This window comes from Rhinolophus sinicus, chromosome 8 (genome assembly GCF_057876585.1).
Source record: "Rhinolophus sinicus isolate RSI-liver-muscle chromosome 8, RSI-T2T, whole genome shotgun sequence".
In the NCBI taxonomy this organism is placed as follows: Eukaryota; Metazoa; Chordata; class Mammalia; order Chiroptera; family Rhinolophidae; genus Rhinolophus; species Rhinolophus sinicus.
Window position 1 is genome coordinate 38,636,773 of NC_142508.1, and position 14,294 is coordinate 38,651,066.

Here is a 14,294-nt window from a genome sequence, read left to right on the forward strand (position 1 = left end):
GTCGGTTCAGGCTACCCTCTACGGGGAGTCAATTGCCTAACCAGGACTTCACATTGCAGCCGTGGTCAGCGAGCACTTAATCAGAAAGTCTACCCTCTGGAGGCAGCTATTACAAGTGCTTCAACTGTCTTCATGGCCCATCAACACCAGAGGTTTGGCTAATTGGCATAATGAAATGTTAGAAATAGATTCTCATTGGTGAGATTAACGATATTCAAAATATGTGGATTGGCTGTAATATAATAGACACACTCTTCGCTTGCATGAACAGGCTATTAGGAGTCTAGCAAGCCTCGTTGCCTGTAGCCATAGAAATGGGACCCTAGACTTGATCCTACAATGTTTTAATCCTGGATCTTTCTTGAGTTCTCTGTCCCCCGTATCTCTAGGTCTCTGTCCACCCCCACCCTTCTCAGCCTCTCTCTTCTTAGAGTTCTTTCTCACCGCCTCTTTCTGGGTTTTTGTCTCCCACCTCCCCCCAGGGTCTCTGTTCTCGCTCTAGTTCTCTTTCTGCCCTCTTTCTCTGTGGGACTTTTCTCAGTTTCAATTTCCTCCCGAGTTTTTTTTTTTTGGGGGGGGGGCTAAGAGACAGACACGGAGCTCACACTTGGACTGACGAGGCATAAAAACATGGTTTATTCCAAACACTGCAATGTGGAACAGGAAAGTGGGAAGGGAGTTTGGTGGTGAGTGTGGATTCCCAGACCCTCCCCTCCACGACCCAGCTCCAGACCCTGCTGGAGATCTGGGAAGAGGAGGCTTTGGGGGGAGGGGTCTGCTGGGTCATTTCTGAGGGGTCATAAATAAGGGTTGGAGTTGGAGAGGATGTGTTTGGTGGCACCTGGGGCTGGTAGTGAGGTGCGACAGGGTGGGAAGTTCTGGCCCCTGGAGGTTGGGGCGGGGGAGGCGGGGCTTCCGTTGGGGGGCGTGTCCTAGGTCAAAATTGGGAAAAGCAACCAAAGGTGGAAAAGGAGGAGGTGGTGTCCCAGTTTGACGTCAAGGGTCAGTCTAGTCGGTGTAAAGTCTGGGGTTCGGGTCACAGTATGGGGTCAGGGGTCACAGTCTGGGGTCGGATGACCATTTGTAGGGATCAGAAGTCACAGTCTGGGGTCAGGGATTTTTGTATGGCGGGGCCAAGGTCTAGGGTCACAGTTTGGCGAACGCGTGTCACAGTTTTGAGTCCAGATGGGTGAAAGGTTAAAAACAGGCTTCCCCGGGGGCGTGGCTGGGGCCGGGGAGCTGCACAGTGATGTGGGGGCCACGGCCCCGGGCGTGGGGGTGAGGTGTGACCCCCCCCACCTCCCGCCCTATCTGGTGACGTTAAAAAGCCCTTGTCGGGTTTTAAAAAAAGTCCAGTGGGCTCCGAGATCCCCGCCCCCTCGCTTTCAGGCTGGGTGAGATTTGGGGTACAAAATCCCGTCCGGCTCGCGGTGCCCCCAAAGCGAGGGGGCGCAGGACACTGCTCCAGGCGGGGTCCGGCGTGTTTCACGTTTTTCCTTCCCACCCCACGAAGGTCCTGTCCGCTGCGCGTGCCCCCTCGGGCCGTGGCCTGCGCTGACCGAGGGGGCGGTGGGGCTCCAGGGGCCGCGTCATACCTCGGACTCGAGGCTGGAGAAGTGTGCCGAGCCCCGGCGGGTCCCCAGGTCCCCGCCCCGGTGTCTCCGGTGGGACGCGGGGGGCAGCGGCGGCCCCCAGTGCGCGGCGTGCGGGCACCTGCGCGCGTGGCGGGAGGGCCCGGTGAGCCGGCGCGCGGAGGCGGCGCGGGGACAGGAGCTGAGGTCCTCCAGCGAGCGCGAGGTGGGCGCGGGCGGCGGGAGGTCCCAGGCCCCGGCGGCGCGCCGGTGCCGATGGTGGTGAGGAGCGGGGGCAGCGGGAGCGCGGTGCGAGGCTCGAGGGCGGTGCGGATGCGGATGCGGTCGAGGGCAACCGCAGCGGGCTCGGCGCCGGGGCGGGGGCCCAGCGGCCCAAGGAGGGGGCGGAGGCGGGGGCGCCCACCAGCCGCCGTCCAGGCCGTCGTGCGAGTAGCTGAGGTGGCGCGGCGGCGGCAGCAGCTCCAGGCTTGCGCAGTGCCGGCAGTGCCAGGCTGCCGGGCCGCTGCGCGGGGGCAGGTAGTCCCAGCTGCCGGCGCGCCAGCCCCCGAGCTTGTCGACCGACCAGTAGCGGCCGGGCGGCGGCCCCAGGCGCTCCGCGTATGGATAGGGAAAGTCGGCGAACCACCAGGGCTCCAGGCCGCCCAGCGACGCGCCGCCCAGGCTCTCCGAGTCCTCCGAGTCCGACGGCGACGGCTCGAGGTCGAGGTACGGGCAGGGGGGCGGCGCGGCGCGGCACGGTGGGGGCGCAGCCTGGGCCCCGCCTCCCGCGCCTCCCGCACCGCCGGTACCGGTCCCCAGAAGGGGCTGGCTCTCCGGGTCGGAGCGGGGCCAGCGTGCGGGCGCCGGCGGGCTCTCGTCCTCGAAGGCCAGGCGGCAGAGCGGCGGCCCGACGGCGGTGGCCGCGGCTGCAGGGGGCGCGGGCGGCGACGGGAAGCCGGAGAAGGCACCGGCTGAGGGCTCGGTCGGCTCTTTGTCGCGCACGATGGCGAAGTAGGAGGGCGGCGGCTTCTGCGGGGGTTGTGCGGCGGGCGGGGACAGCGGGCGAGCGGCCGCGCCCCGGGGCGCCGCGCGTGCCTCCCCCACGCCCAGGCCCTGCGGCTCGATGGGGCCATAGTAGCGGTGGAAGCCATCAGCCAGGCCCGCGCCCCCGGATGGCCCCGCGGCTTTGGCGCGGCGCCAGCGGTCCACGGCGGCGCGCTCACGGGGCATGAAGGGCGCGGGGCCGGGCGCTGGCCGCGCCGCCGGGTACGCTGGGCTTGGCAGTGGCTGTGGCGGCGGCGGGTTCTTGGTGGGCGGCGGGGCGGCCTCGGCGCTGCAGCAGCTGTACATGCCCTGCGGGGGCCGCGGGAGAGACGGGGGTCAGCGCGCGAGGCCCGGGACCACCTGCCTTTCGCGTCCCTCTTTCCCTCCCTCTTCTTCCGCACCTCGACCCGGGCCCCTTGCATCCCTAGGCACCCCTCCCTGCTTGTTTTTCCCCATCCCACCCTTTCCTCCCTGTCTCTCTGGTACCCTGGAGAAGGCCAGCAGGAAGTCCATGCGGTGGGTGGGCCCCAGGCAGTGCCGCAGGCGCCAGTACACCAGGTGCTCCCAGGCGAAGACCAGCAGGGAGAGGCCCATGGCTACCAGAAGCATGTAGAAGACACCAGCCATGTTGTCGATGTCCAGCTTGCTGCTCATCACCTCGATTTTGTCGTTGTGGCAGATCCCAGAGAGCCACAGACGCTCCAGCATCTCGATTTCATCTGGGGAAAGGCGGGAATTAGAGGTCACCTTCTGCGGGCACCCCTCGAAGACCCTCTTCTCTGATATAGGAGTCTAGGCCCCCAGCCGCCTCCTCCCTCAGACCGTGGTGTCCTGGTCCACATCCCTTCCTTCCCCGGGACTCAGGGCTCCCCCCTCCCCCCTCCCCCACCCCTGCAGCCGCACCATCCCCCAGGAACTGCAGCAGTGCCAGGTCGATGGGCCGTTTCCAGCGGGAGCCCTTGTGCAGGGCGATGCCATAGCCTGTGGTGGCAAAGACCTTGCCAGAGCCGATGGTGACGAGCTTGCAGCCCTCATCCTTGCGGGCCATGTAGTTAAGCACAGCCGCATCATAGATGAAGGCGTCCAGCTTCCTGGGACCCGGTGCAAGAAGAGCATTGTCAGTCACACCCAGATGCCCTCATGGCCCAGCCCAAAACCCCTGTCACCCCTATCCTCCAACTGCTCCAGTTGTTAACTAGTGGTGAACTCTTGAGCAAGCCACTGCACCTCTTTGTGCCCCAGTTTCAACATCCGTAAAATGGGGATAACAGTTATACTTCCCTTTGGGTTGTTGCAAAGGTTAGATAGCGCTTGGCACAGAGAAAGTGCTGGATAAATGTTGGCTGTGATGGTTAATGAAATAATTACTAGTTTAATCCTCTCTGGAGCCCTCTAAAGGAGTCCTATATACTTCTCCATTTTAAAGACAAGGTCTGAGGCTCAGAAAGGGAAACATACGATAATAATGCTAATGATCACTTAAATTGTGCCAGGCAGTGTCCCCCTACTATAATAGTGATTTAATCCTCACAACATTCCTATGAGGTAGAAACTATTATCTCCATTATTCAGACCGGGAAACGCAGGCCCAGACACACCATCTTAATTTGCTTGCATTCTCCCATGAGGCCCTTATTTCTAAAACTTGGTGGGAAGATGGGCCAGGATTTGGAATAAATTCTCACAGATGGATTACATGGTGGCACTTGCCGCATGTCACTTCCTCTACAATTGCTGCCATTTTACATTTATTTCTGTGATTGTTTGGTTCAACCACTTCCAGTAGACTGTGAACCCCATGAGGGCAGGGTCTGAGTCCGTCTAGTTCCAGGCGATGACCCAGGACAGGTTCTGCAGATACAAGGTGGTCGTAAAGATTTGCAGAATAGGGGTGGATGGGTGGCTCAGTTGGTTAGAGTGCGAGCTCTGGGCAACAGGGCTGCCGGTTCGATTCCCAACCGGGCCAGTGAGCTGCGCCCTCAGCAACTAGAATGAAGTGAATGAGCTGCCGCTGAGCTCCCAGATGGCTCAGTTGGTTGGAGCGCGCGCGCTCAACCACAAGGTTGCCGGTTCGACTCCTGCAAGGGATGGTGGGCTGCGCCCCCTGCAACTAACAATGGTGACTGGACCTAGAGCTGAGCTGCGCCCTCCACAACTACGATTGAAAGGACAACAACTTGACTTGGATGGAGCTGATGAGTCCTGGGAAAAACACACTACTGTTCCCCAATAGAAAGTCCTGGAAATACATATTGTTCCCCAATAAAGTCCTGTTCCCCTTCCCCAATAAAACCTTAAAAAAAATTTGCAGAATGAATGAGTGAATAAATGAATCCACACAACAGAACACTATGTAACTAGTCTATGAAATAAGATAAATGTTTATGATCTGACATGTGAAGATGTCCAGGGTGTATTAATAATAATTTAAAAACTAGTCCAGGGATCCCATATAGCATATAATTCCATATGTATTTTTTTAATGACATCTGTATGGGGTGAAATTTTGGTCATCTTAACTGCAGACACCAGACTAGCTCTTAGAGGGAAGTATCTGTTTTTGTCAAGTCCAGCATCGTCCAAAAGAACATTCTGCCATCATGGAAATTTCTATCTGCATTGTCCAACATGGCAGCCACCAGCGACACGTGGCTCTTGAACTCATGAAATGTGCCAGTGTGGTGAAGGGATGGAACTTCAAATTTTATTTAATTTTAATAAACTTAAATAGTATTGTACAGCGCAGGTCGGGGGAAAGCAAGAGAGGTCCAGGCATGTGGCTGGATGCTGGGTGGCAGAGAAGGCAAAGTGTCTTCCAGACAAAAATATGTCACCTGAAGTCTTGAGTTGTTTGCCTGCCTGTTGATATAAATACCTCTGCGTCCCCAAACCTTCAGTAAAGCCTTGTCCACACTCACATACGTGCACCTAAATGCCTTGTATATGTGGTTGGTTGCAGAGACATTAAAGGACAGAATTAGTCCATGCACCCCAAAGGGGGAGGCACACAGAGAGGATTCCCCACATTGAATGGATCCAGCAGAAGCAAAATCATGGGGGTGGGGCAAAGAAAGCTGCTGAGAATGAGTAGAAATTGAGGGAGGGCATTCACCATACCACAGTTGGAGAATGGCATTTGAATTAATTTTATATAGATCCTGACCAGCAGGGAGATCCCAGCTGATGTCTGGAAACAGATACAGACAGTCAAGAAAAATGCTGCAACTGCCTGCGGGCACTGCTGCCTTGCAGGCAAATTGTAATCTCTCTAGGTCTCTCTTGGTTTAGGAAAATGCCCTGGAGGGCGAAAGGTGAATTGCTCCCAAGTTTAAGTGGGAAAAACTTGAAGCTTCCAGAGTGAGGCTGAAGAGGAGGGATGGAGGCACTAGGGATGAAGATAAGATGAAAGGAGGGTCTTCAGGGGTCCTTGAGGGACAGAAGGGAGGGGTATGGCTGGGAGAGACCTGAGAAGCATTTTAGAGAGAGCCCAAATCCAAGGCTTCCAGTGGTGGGAAGATTTGAGGGGCTTTCAGGAAGAGGGGACCTAAGAGCCTTCACTTTCAATCATAGTTCTGGAATGTAATGCCTCCCTTCCTCTCTCCCTCCCTCCTCTGTCTGCTCCCTATACCCCCATTGTCCCTAAACCTCTAGTAAAACTCAGCCATGTCCTACAGTCTTGTTTAGGTGTAGGTTTGGGAAAAATAAAACACTCTGCATCCGTCCTTACTTTCCTGTTTATTCTGCTTTGTCACTAAAGGGATCTTAACGTTTGAGTCACTTCCCGCCCCTCCTCAGCTCACTACCCTCCCCTGAATCCCCTCTTCACTAAGAGTAACCAGGGTTACCTCAAGCTACAGGCCCTATGCCACCAAACATCCTTACCCCTCCTTACTCCTCTGTTCTCATCTCCCACGCACACCTCCCACACTGTCTGCTCCAGCCACACTGGCATTCGTACATTTGGATGACTTGCATTGCAACAGCCAGTGCAAAGGCCCTGGACCACTCCAGCACGCTCCTGCCTCAGGGCCTTTGCACTGGCTGTTCCCTCTGTGGAACATTCTTTTCCCAGATAGCCACCTGGCTGGCGCCCTTACCTCCTACAAGTGTTTGCTCAAAAGACACCTTCCCAAGCACCCTATTGAATGCTGCAACCGGTGGTCTCCTGCCAGGTCACCCAAATTCATTCACCCTGCCATATTTTTGCCCGTAACACTTATCTCCTTGTAATTATAAAATGTTCTCGGTTATTAAGTTTGTCGTCTGTCTCCATCCCCTGGAATTTAAGTTCTATGAAGGAACAGACCTTGTCTGTCTGGTTCACCACTGTGTCTACAGGATCTAGAACAAGAGATGGCACACAACAGGTGCTTAATAAACAGTGGTTGAATAAATGAATTCAGGCTGGTTTAAGGCAGGTGTTCTGTGAGGCACTGGAGCTGAAAGGTAAGATTTCATTAATATGGAAAAGATGCCAAAAGATTTCCATTGTAGGGGGCGGCCGGTTAGCTCAGTTGGTTAGAGCGTGATGCTCGTAACACCAGGGCTGCCAGATTGATCCCCGCATGGGCCACTGTGAGCTGCGCCCTCCACAACTAGATTGAAACAACTACTTGACTTGGAGCTGATGGCTCCTGGAAAAACACACTTAAAATAAATAAAAGTTAAAGAAAAAAAGATTTCCATTGTATATATACGGAAAAAAGCAAGATGAGAACAATGTGTACTTTTAGTAAGGAATGTATAAAGATGTGTGTATGTGTACATGGTTTAATTGATCTGAAAGAAATAAAACATGCTTCCTTTAGGGAAAGGGTACTTGATGGTTCTTTTTTTGCCCCTCCCATATGAGTGGACGTATGGAATGGCCTTCCAGAACTGGCTGGGAGGAGAAGCTGTGTTTCTTTATTTCTTTTGAAGAGATGCATTTCCTTTCTCTTCCTGTGAGGTTGCTTGTCCTCGGTGGTCACCATGAGCCACATGTGGCTATTTTAATTCAAATTTTAATTAAAATGAAAAATCCAGCTCCTTAGACCAACCACATTTCAAGTGATTTCTGGCGACTACCATATTGGACTGCACAGGTCTACAATATTTTCATCATTGCAGAAGGGGCCATTGGAGAGTCCTGCTCTACACACACACGTGTCTGTGTCCCAGATGAGAACGGAAGCTCACTGCTATTCCCTGTTCACTGCCTAGCCCAATGCCTAGTGCAAGACCTTAATACACATTTACTGGTTGAACGAATGAATGCCTTTTAACTCTCATAGCATTAGGGGTTATCTTGTCAAGGAGATCATGATTCATGATTTGTTTTCTTCTTTGTTCCTCTCTATATTAAAAATCTTATGTATAATACGTATACATATACATATGCATACCTGTACACTATATACAGAGGGTGCCAAAAAAAGTACAGTGGTACCTCGGTTTTCGAACATCTCCGTTGACAAACATTTCAGTTTACGAACGCCATAAATTTTACGGATCTATGGTATCATTAGATAGTAAAATTCATGCTACATTTGCAGTTTTAGGGGTTGATTTTAAATATCTGGAACGGATTAATCCATTTTGCATTACTTTCTATGGCGAAACCGTGCCTTGGTTTTCGAACGTTTCAGAACTCGAATGGTCTTCTGGAATGGAATGTGTTCGAAAACCGAGGTACCACTGTATATACATTCTAAGAAAGGAAATACTATATCAAAATTGTAATACTCAATGTATACTGATAACAAAAGATGAATACAAGTCATGTTTATACATTTTTTTTGGCACCTCGGTATGACTAACCCACGAAAAGAGACTGAAAAAGGCTGACATTGGGAATTCTCCAACAAAAACGGTCCAGGTGCTACAGTGAAGTTTATAGTCCCCACCCATCTAATCACAGGCCCACCACTTCTACAGTTTTGGACCCTACTCCCAAATATGAACAGACTACCAGGGATTACTACACATCAGATAAAGCCTCTGATAAGAAATATAGAAACAAAACAAACAAATGGGGGAGTGACTTAACTCTTTCGCTGCATTAATTGATTTCAAGATTTTTTTTCAAAATGTGTCAGAAATCCACAAAAAACAAAAAGTTGGTATTTTGACTCTTTTATGCATTTAACAATAACAATTTGAGCTGCTTTGTATATAAATGACATTATTTTTATGTATAAAAATTTCGGATATACTCATTCGGAAAAAGGGTTAATGCAGAGAGGAGAAAATGTAAAAAACCCCAACAACTATCAATATCGTCAGAGAAACAAGACAAGATACTGCAACTCTGAACCATGACTAGGATATTACAAAATAGGATACTATAAAACACTATAAAATTTACAAACTACTATAAAAATTCAGAGCTCAAAAAAAGAGTGCTTAGAAATTTAAAATATACTAGCAGAAATGAAAAGCTTAATAATAGAGGGGAAAATAATATTAAGAAAATCTCTTAGGAAGTAGAGCAGAAAGATAATGAGATGGAAAAATAAAAGAAATGGACTGTCCAGGAAGCTCAATATCAAACTAGTAAGGGCTCCAGAAAGAAAGAACAGAAATGGAGGGAAGAGGGGAATCTTAATTGAAAGAAATCAAGAAAATTTCCCAGAATGAATGGCCTAACGATACCATTGGAAGGTCCAGCAATGAGAATAGATGAAGATACATTGCTGAACTAATATAAAGTAATACTGAATGTCAACTGTAACTGAAAAATAAAAAATAAAAATAAATGCTCACTGCCCGGAGAATAAACAAAACCCGCAGTAAATGGGCGTTAAAGGAACGCTGGGGATTTTGGAAAGAAAAAAAGCCTTACTGAATAATAGTTAGAACTAGCCATGTGGGTCCTATGGTAACAAGCACCACACAAATACCCCCAACAATGGAATAACTTGCATTTGAAATAGTACAGAAATAACCACTTTTCCCGTCTCCTTTTGTTTGTATTTAAAACAAATGAATAAAATCCAGATGAATAGGTTAAAAAAAAGAAAAGAAAGAAACACATTACTGAGAAATGTCAGCACAGTGAGGACAGGGAAAAGAAAAACAGGTCACATACAAGGCTTAGGAATCAGAATGACTTTAGATTTTTCAGTGGTAACTTAGAAGTTGGAAATTAGAAGACAATGGAGGCATGCCTTCAAAATTCTGGAAGAAAGTGACCTCCAACCCAGAATTGTATACCCAGCCAGATGGCACATCAAGAGTACAGATGTTTTTGGATATGCAATATCTCTAAAGTTTTACCCCCATGTGACTTTTGTCAGAAGCTCAAAAGAACAAGAGAGAAAAACCCAGGAAAAGTAAGAATTTGGATATGACAGGACCCAAACCAGGAGGGAGGTGAGGGGATCAAGATGGCGGCTATGTACTAGACTGGAGTGGCCAGAAGGCCACAGGAGAAATGTCCTCAATAAGATGAAATTAATGGAGTATCTGATGTGTCTTTCTATATGAAGAAGAAATTCATATACTTAACACAGAATGTGTGTTTGAATTAGTTAAACACGAAGAAAACTCAACCACTAAACAACTGAAAAAGAAGGAGAAGGAGAAGAAGACAATTATTAATATTAACTCCAGGAAAAACAAAGACTTGTGTAGGAGAGGAAAGAAATCATGGTTTACTACTTGTGGCAGCTGTAGGAGCCTTTACACGGTCATAACGTGTAAAGACTGCATATTTATCTAGCCAGAATCACAATGTGGGAGGCTGAAGTAATTTAAATAAGAGTATGAATATGTGTCTTCCATAGTGAGAAGTGAATGGAAAATGCCCAAATTGAAAAATTGAGAGGTTGCCATACAAACATGGTATTTAGAGACAGGTACATAAATAACAAAACTGTACAATAAATGAGGTAAAAGTAGACTCCTCTGGGGTGGGACAAATGGAGGATAGGCAGATGGGGGATTGTTGGTTTTCATTAAAAAAAAAAACACCTTGTATTTGACTATCTAAACTTTGGATATATAACTCTGATAAAAATAGAACTAAAAATTAGAAAAAATGTAAAAAGGAATACTGGGGAGAAATACAGAGGGTGCCAAAAAAATGTATACACATTTTAAGAAAGGAAAACTGTATTAAAATTGTAATACTCAATATATACCAATAACGAAAGATGAATACAAGTCACGTTTGACTTCTGCAATTACAAGAGGTGCTCAAAGTGGTTCCCATCAGCATCCAGACACTTCTGATTATGGCGAACTACTGCTTGAGCAACGTTGACCAAAGTGTCCACTTCTATACATTTTTTTGGCACCCCCAGTAGAATTCATCAGAAGCAGGAAATTAGAGCAAGAGGTGACAGTGAAAAACACAGGGGTGTCCCTTGTGAAGCTATGAGGTTTCTGGGGGGGGGGTATAAGGGTGATTCTGGGCTTCTCACTACCCATACGAGGCAACGTATTATAGTGGTGGAGAGGCTGGGCTCAGAGTCAGATGGCCAGGGTTCAAACCTCAGCTCTGCCACTCAGCAGCTATAGGATCTTGCTGTGCCTTAGTTTCTCCATCTATAAAATGGGAATAATATTCACCTACATCGTGTTATGGGTTGAATCATGTCCCCAACATTCACATGTTGAAGTCATACCCAAGTGCCTCAAAATGTGATCTTAGTTGGAGGTAGGGTCTTTACAGAGGTACTCAAGTTGAAATGAGGTGATTAGGGTGGGCCCTAATCCATTAGGACTGGTGTCCTTCTAACAAGGGGAAATCTGGGCAGAGAGACACACATACAAGATGTGATCAAACAATACGGTGAATATTAAAATTTAAAAAAAATTGTTACAGTAAAAGTCACATTGCCATTAATCCCCTTCAAAATACTCCCTGTCACTTCAAACACTTATCCCATCCTTCTTGCCACTTCACAAGCGGTTCTGGAAGTCCTCTTTTATGAGTGTCTTTAGTTGGGCTGTTGTGGCTGCCTCAATGACCTGAATCCATTCAAAACATGTACCTTTCATGGTCATTTTTTACTTTGGGGTAGAGCTAGAAGTTGCACGGTGCCAGATCCAATGAATAAGGTGGATGAGGACACAACGTAATGTTTTTATTTAACAGAAATTTCTATACCAGAAGAGATGTGTGACACAGAGCCTTTCCATTGTGATCAAAAGATATGGTGAATGTTGCTGCTGAGTGCCATCCAATGGAAAGAGAGGGATCTTTAATATAGGAAGTGGCATGTCGAACCTTAGTAACAGTGTGTGACAAGTTTCAACTTGTTTGGTGCAGTCGGATGTGAGCTACGGTTGAGAGAAGGTGTGTTTTAAAATGTGCCATAAATCATCCTCCATCATGACAATGCTCCATGTCTCACATCGCTTCTGGTATACGGGAATTTCTGTCAAATAAAAACATTATGGTGTGTTCTCATCCACCTTATTCACTGGATCTGGCACCGTGTGACTTCTGGCTGTTCCCCAAAGTCAAAATGATTCAGGACATCAAAGCAGCCACAACAGTGCAACTAAAGACACTCATGAAAAAGGACTTCCAGAACTGCTTCAGAAAGTGGCAAGAGCAATGTGATAAGTGTGTTTGAAGCGAGGGGGGATATTTTGAGCGGGATTAATGGCAATGTGTCTTTTACTGTAATAATTTTTTTTAACATTCACCATATTGTTTGACTACACCTTGTAGATGGGAGATGATGTGAAGACACTGGGACAAGATGGCCATCCACAAGCCAAGGAGAGAGGCCTGGAACAGATCCTCCCCTCACAGCCCTTTGAAGGAACCAGGAAGACTTCTAGCCTCCAAAACTGTGAGACAATAAATTTTTGTTACAGTAGTCCTTGCAAACAATAATGAACTTAAATGAGTGTTGATATATAATAAACACTATAGTAAATTTAAAAGATTTGGGAATGATATCAAGCCTTGGCAAAGATACAGAACAAGTGGAACTTTCCTGCACTGCTGATGAGAGAGTAAATTGGTACAACCACTTTGGAAAATGTCTGGCAGCATTTTTTAAAGCTAAACGTCCATCTCTGTGTGACCCAGCATTTCCACCCATGGGAATTTACCCAAGAAAAATGAATATATACGTCCTCCAGAGACTTGTACCAGAATATTCATAGTAGAATTTTCAAAATGACCAAACACTGGAAACAACCCAAATGTCCACCAACAGAATGGAAAAATTCTGGTATATTCATGTAATGGCATCCTCAGTGGGATACAGCTATGAACAAACAACCTGGCAGTAACACTGGGCAAAACAAGCCAGACACAAAAGCTGCTATGTACACTGACTCTATTTATGTGCTATTCAAAAAACCAGGCAAGGGCTGGCCCGGTGGCTCAGATGGTTGGAGCACCCTGCTCCTAACGCCGAGGTCGCTGGTTCAATTCCTACGTGGGTCAGTGAGCTGCGCCCTCCGCAACTAGAATGAAGTCAATGAGCTGCCACTCAGCTCCCCGGTGGCCAGATGGCTCAGTTGGTTGGAGCGCAGGCTCTCAACCACAAGGTTGCCAGTTCAACTCCTCAACTCCTGCAAGGGATGGTGGGTTGCGCCCCCTGCAACTAACAACGGCAACTGGACCTGGAGCTGAGCTGCACCCTCCACAACTAAGATTGAAAGGACAACAACTTGACTTGGAAAAGTCCCGGAAGTACACATTTTCCCCCAGTAAAGTCCTGTTTCCCTTCCCCAATAAAATCTTTTAAAAAAAATAAAAAATAACAGGCAAAACCAACTTACAGTGATACTTCATGGTGACTGAAGGGGCAGAGGGGAGCTTTCTGGGGAGCTGGACATTTTCCACACCTTAATCTGGGTGTGGTCACATGAATGTTTTACATGTATAGACAATGAGCGTCACACTTCAGATTTGTGTATGTTGTATCTCAATAAAAAAAGATAAACTATAAAAAGACAAAGGATGAAGCCTTAAGCTGTGTTTACTTATTAAGGGCTGAGGTTGTGGCTGACATTGGATGAAGAAAACAAAAAAGAAAGACAATACAGGGATCCCTTTGTTCTCTGACCTCAAGGACAGAACAGATTTGGATTCATTTTTTGAGATAGGGCTGGTCTCCCTTGCTGGTCACACTGTCAACTGCTCTCCCAAAACTCAGGAACCAAGTAGAATTGGGACATGGGATTCCCCCGAGTCTCTGAATTCTCGCTCTGAATGTAAGGACGAAATAGACTGGGAAAGTGGGGTGCCTGCAGAAGTAAAAGAGGAAGGCAATTCCTCTCGCCTCCCAGGGAAGGGCGCTATGTGCTCGTGAAGTAGGGGTGGGTGGGCAGAGCCTGGGAAAGCCTGCTTTGCATTAGTGAGGGAGAGGATCTGGAAATCCCAGGGGCCTTCCTGGAGGGAGGAACTGAGCTCAGAGGACAAAACGGAGGGAGAGGGAGAGGGAAGAGATGAGTCAGCTGGCTGGCTGGGGAAGAAACTCTGGGGGTGAGTCAGGACGTGAGCAAGTCCCAGAAGGGTGAGGGGTGGCCAGAGCTCTTCTGTTTCATGTTCAAAATGTTCACTATGAAACTTTTTGCGTTTAGATGAATGTGTACCTGGGCTGCCCCATACAGTAGCTACATGCCACTGTAGCTGTTGCAAGCACTTGAAAAATGTGGGGAGTTTGAACTGAGATGTGCCGTGAGTGTAAAATGTGACCTGGATTTCAAAGATTTTATGTGGGGAAA

The 14,294-nt window shown here is 48.4% G+C and overlaps 1 protein-coding gene across 3 annotated transcripts in view; it reads right to left on the minus strand.

Moving 5' to 3' along the window:
* Positions 1–613: 613 nt before the first annotated feature.
* GRIN2D (glutamate ionotropic receptor NMDA type subunit 2D) overlaps positions 614–14,294 on the minus strand; it is a 38,280-nt gene continuing 24,599 nt past the window's right edge. For all 3 annotated transcript variants that reach the window (XM_074316164.2, XM_074316163.2, XM_088800066.1), the window contains 3 exons: positions 3,519–3,706; positions 3,102–3,334; positions 614–2,924 (listed from right to left, as the gene is read on the minus strand). In XM_074316164.2, the coding sequence (XP_074172265.1) occupies positions 1,590–2,924; positions 3,102–3,334; positions 3,519–3,706 (1,756 nt within the window). In that variant the 3' untranslated portion in view covers positions 614–1,589. The remainder of the gene's footprint in view (positions 2,925–3,101; positions 3,335–3,518; positions 3,707–14,294) is intronic.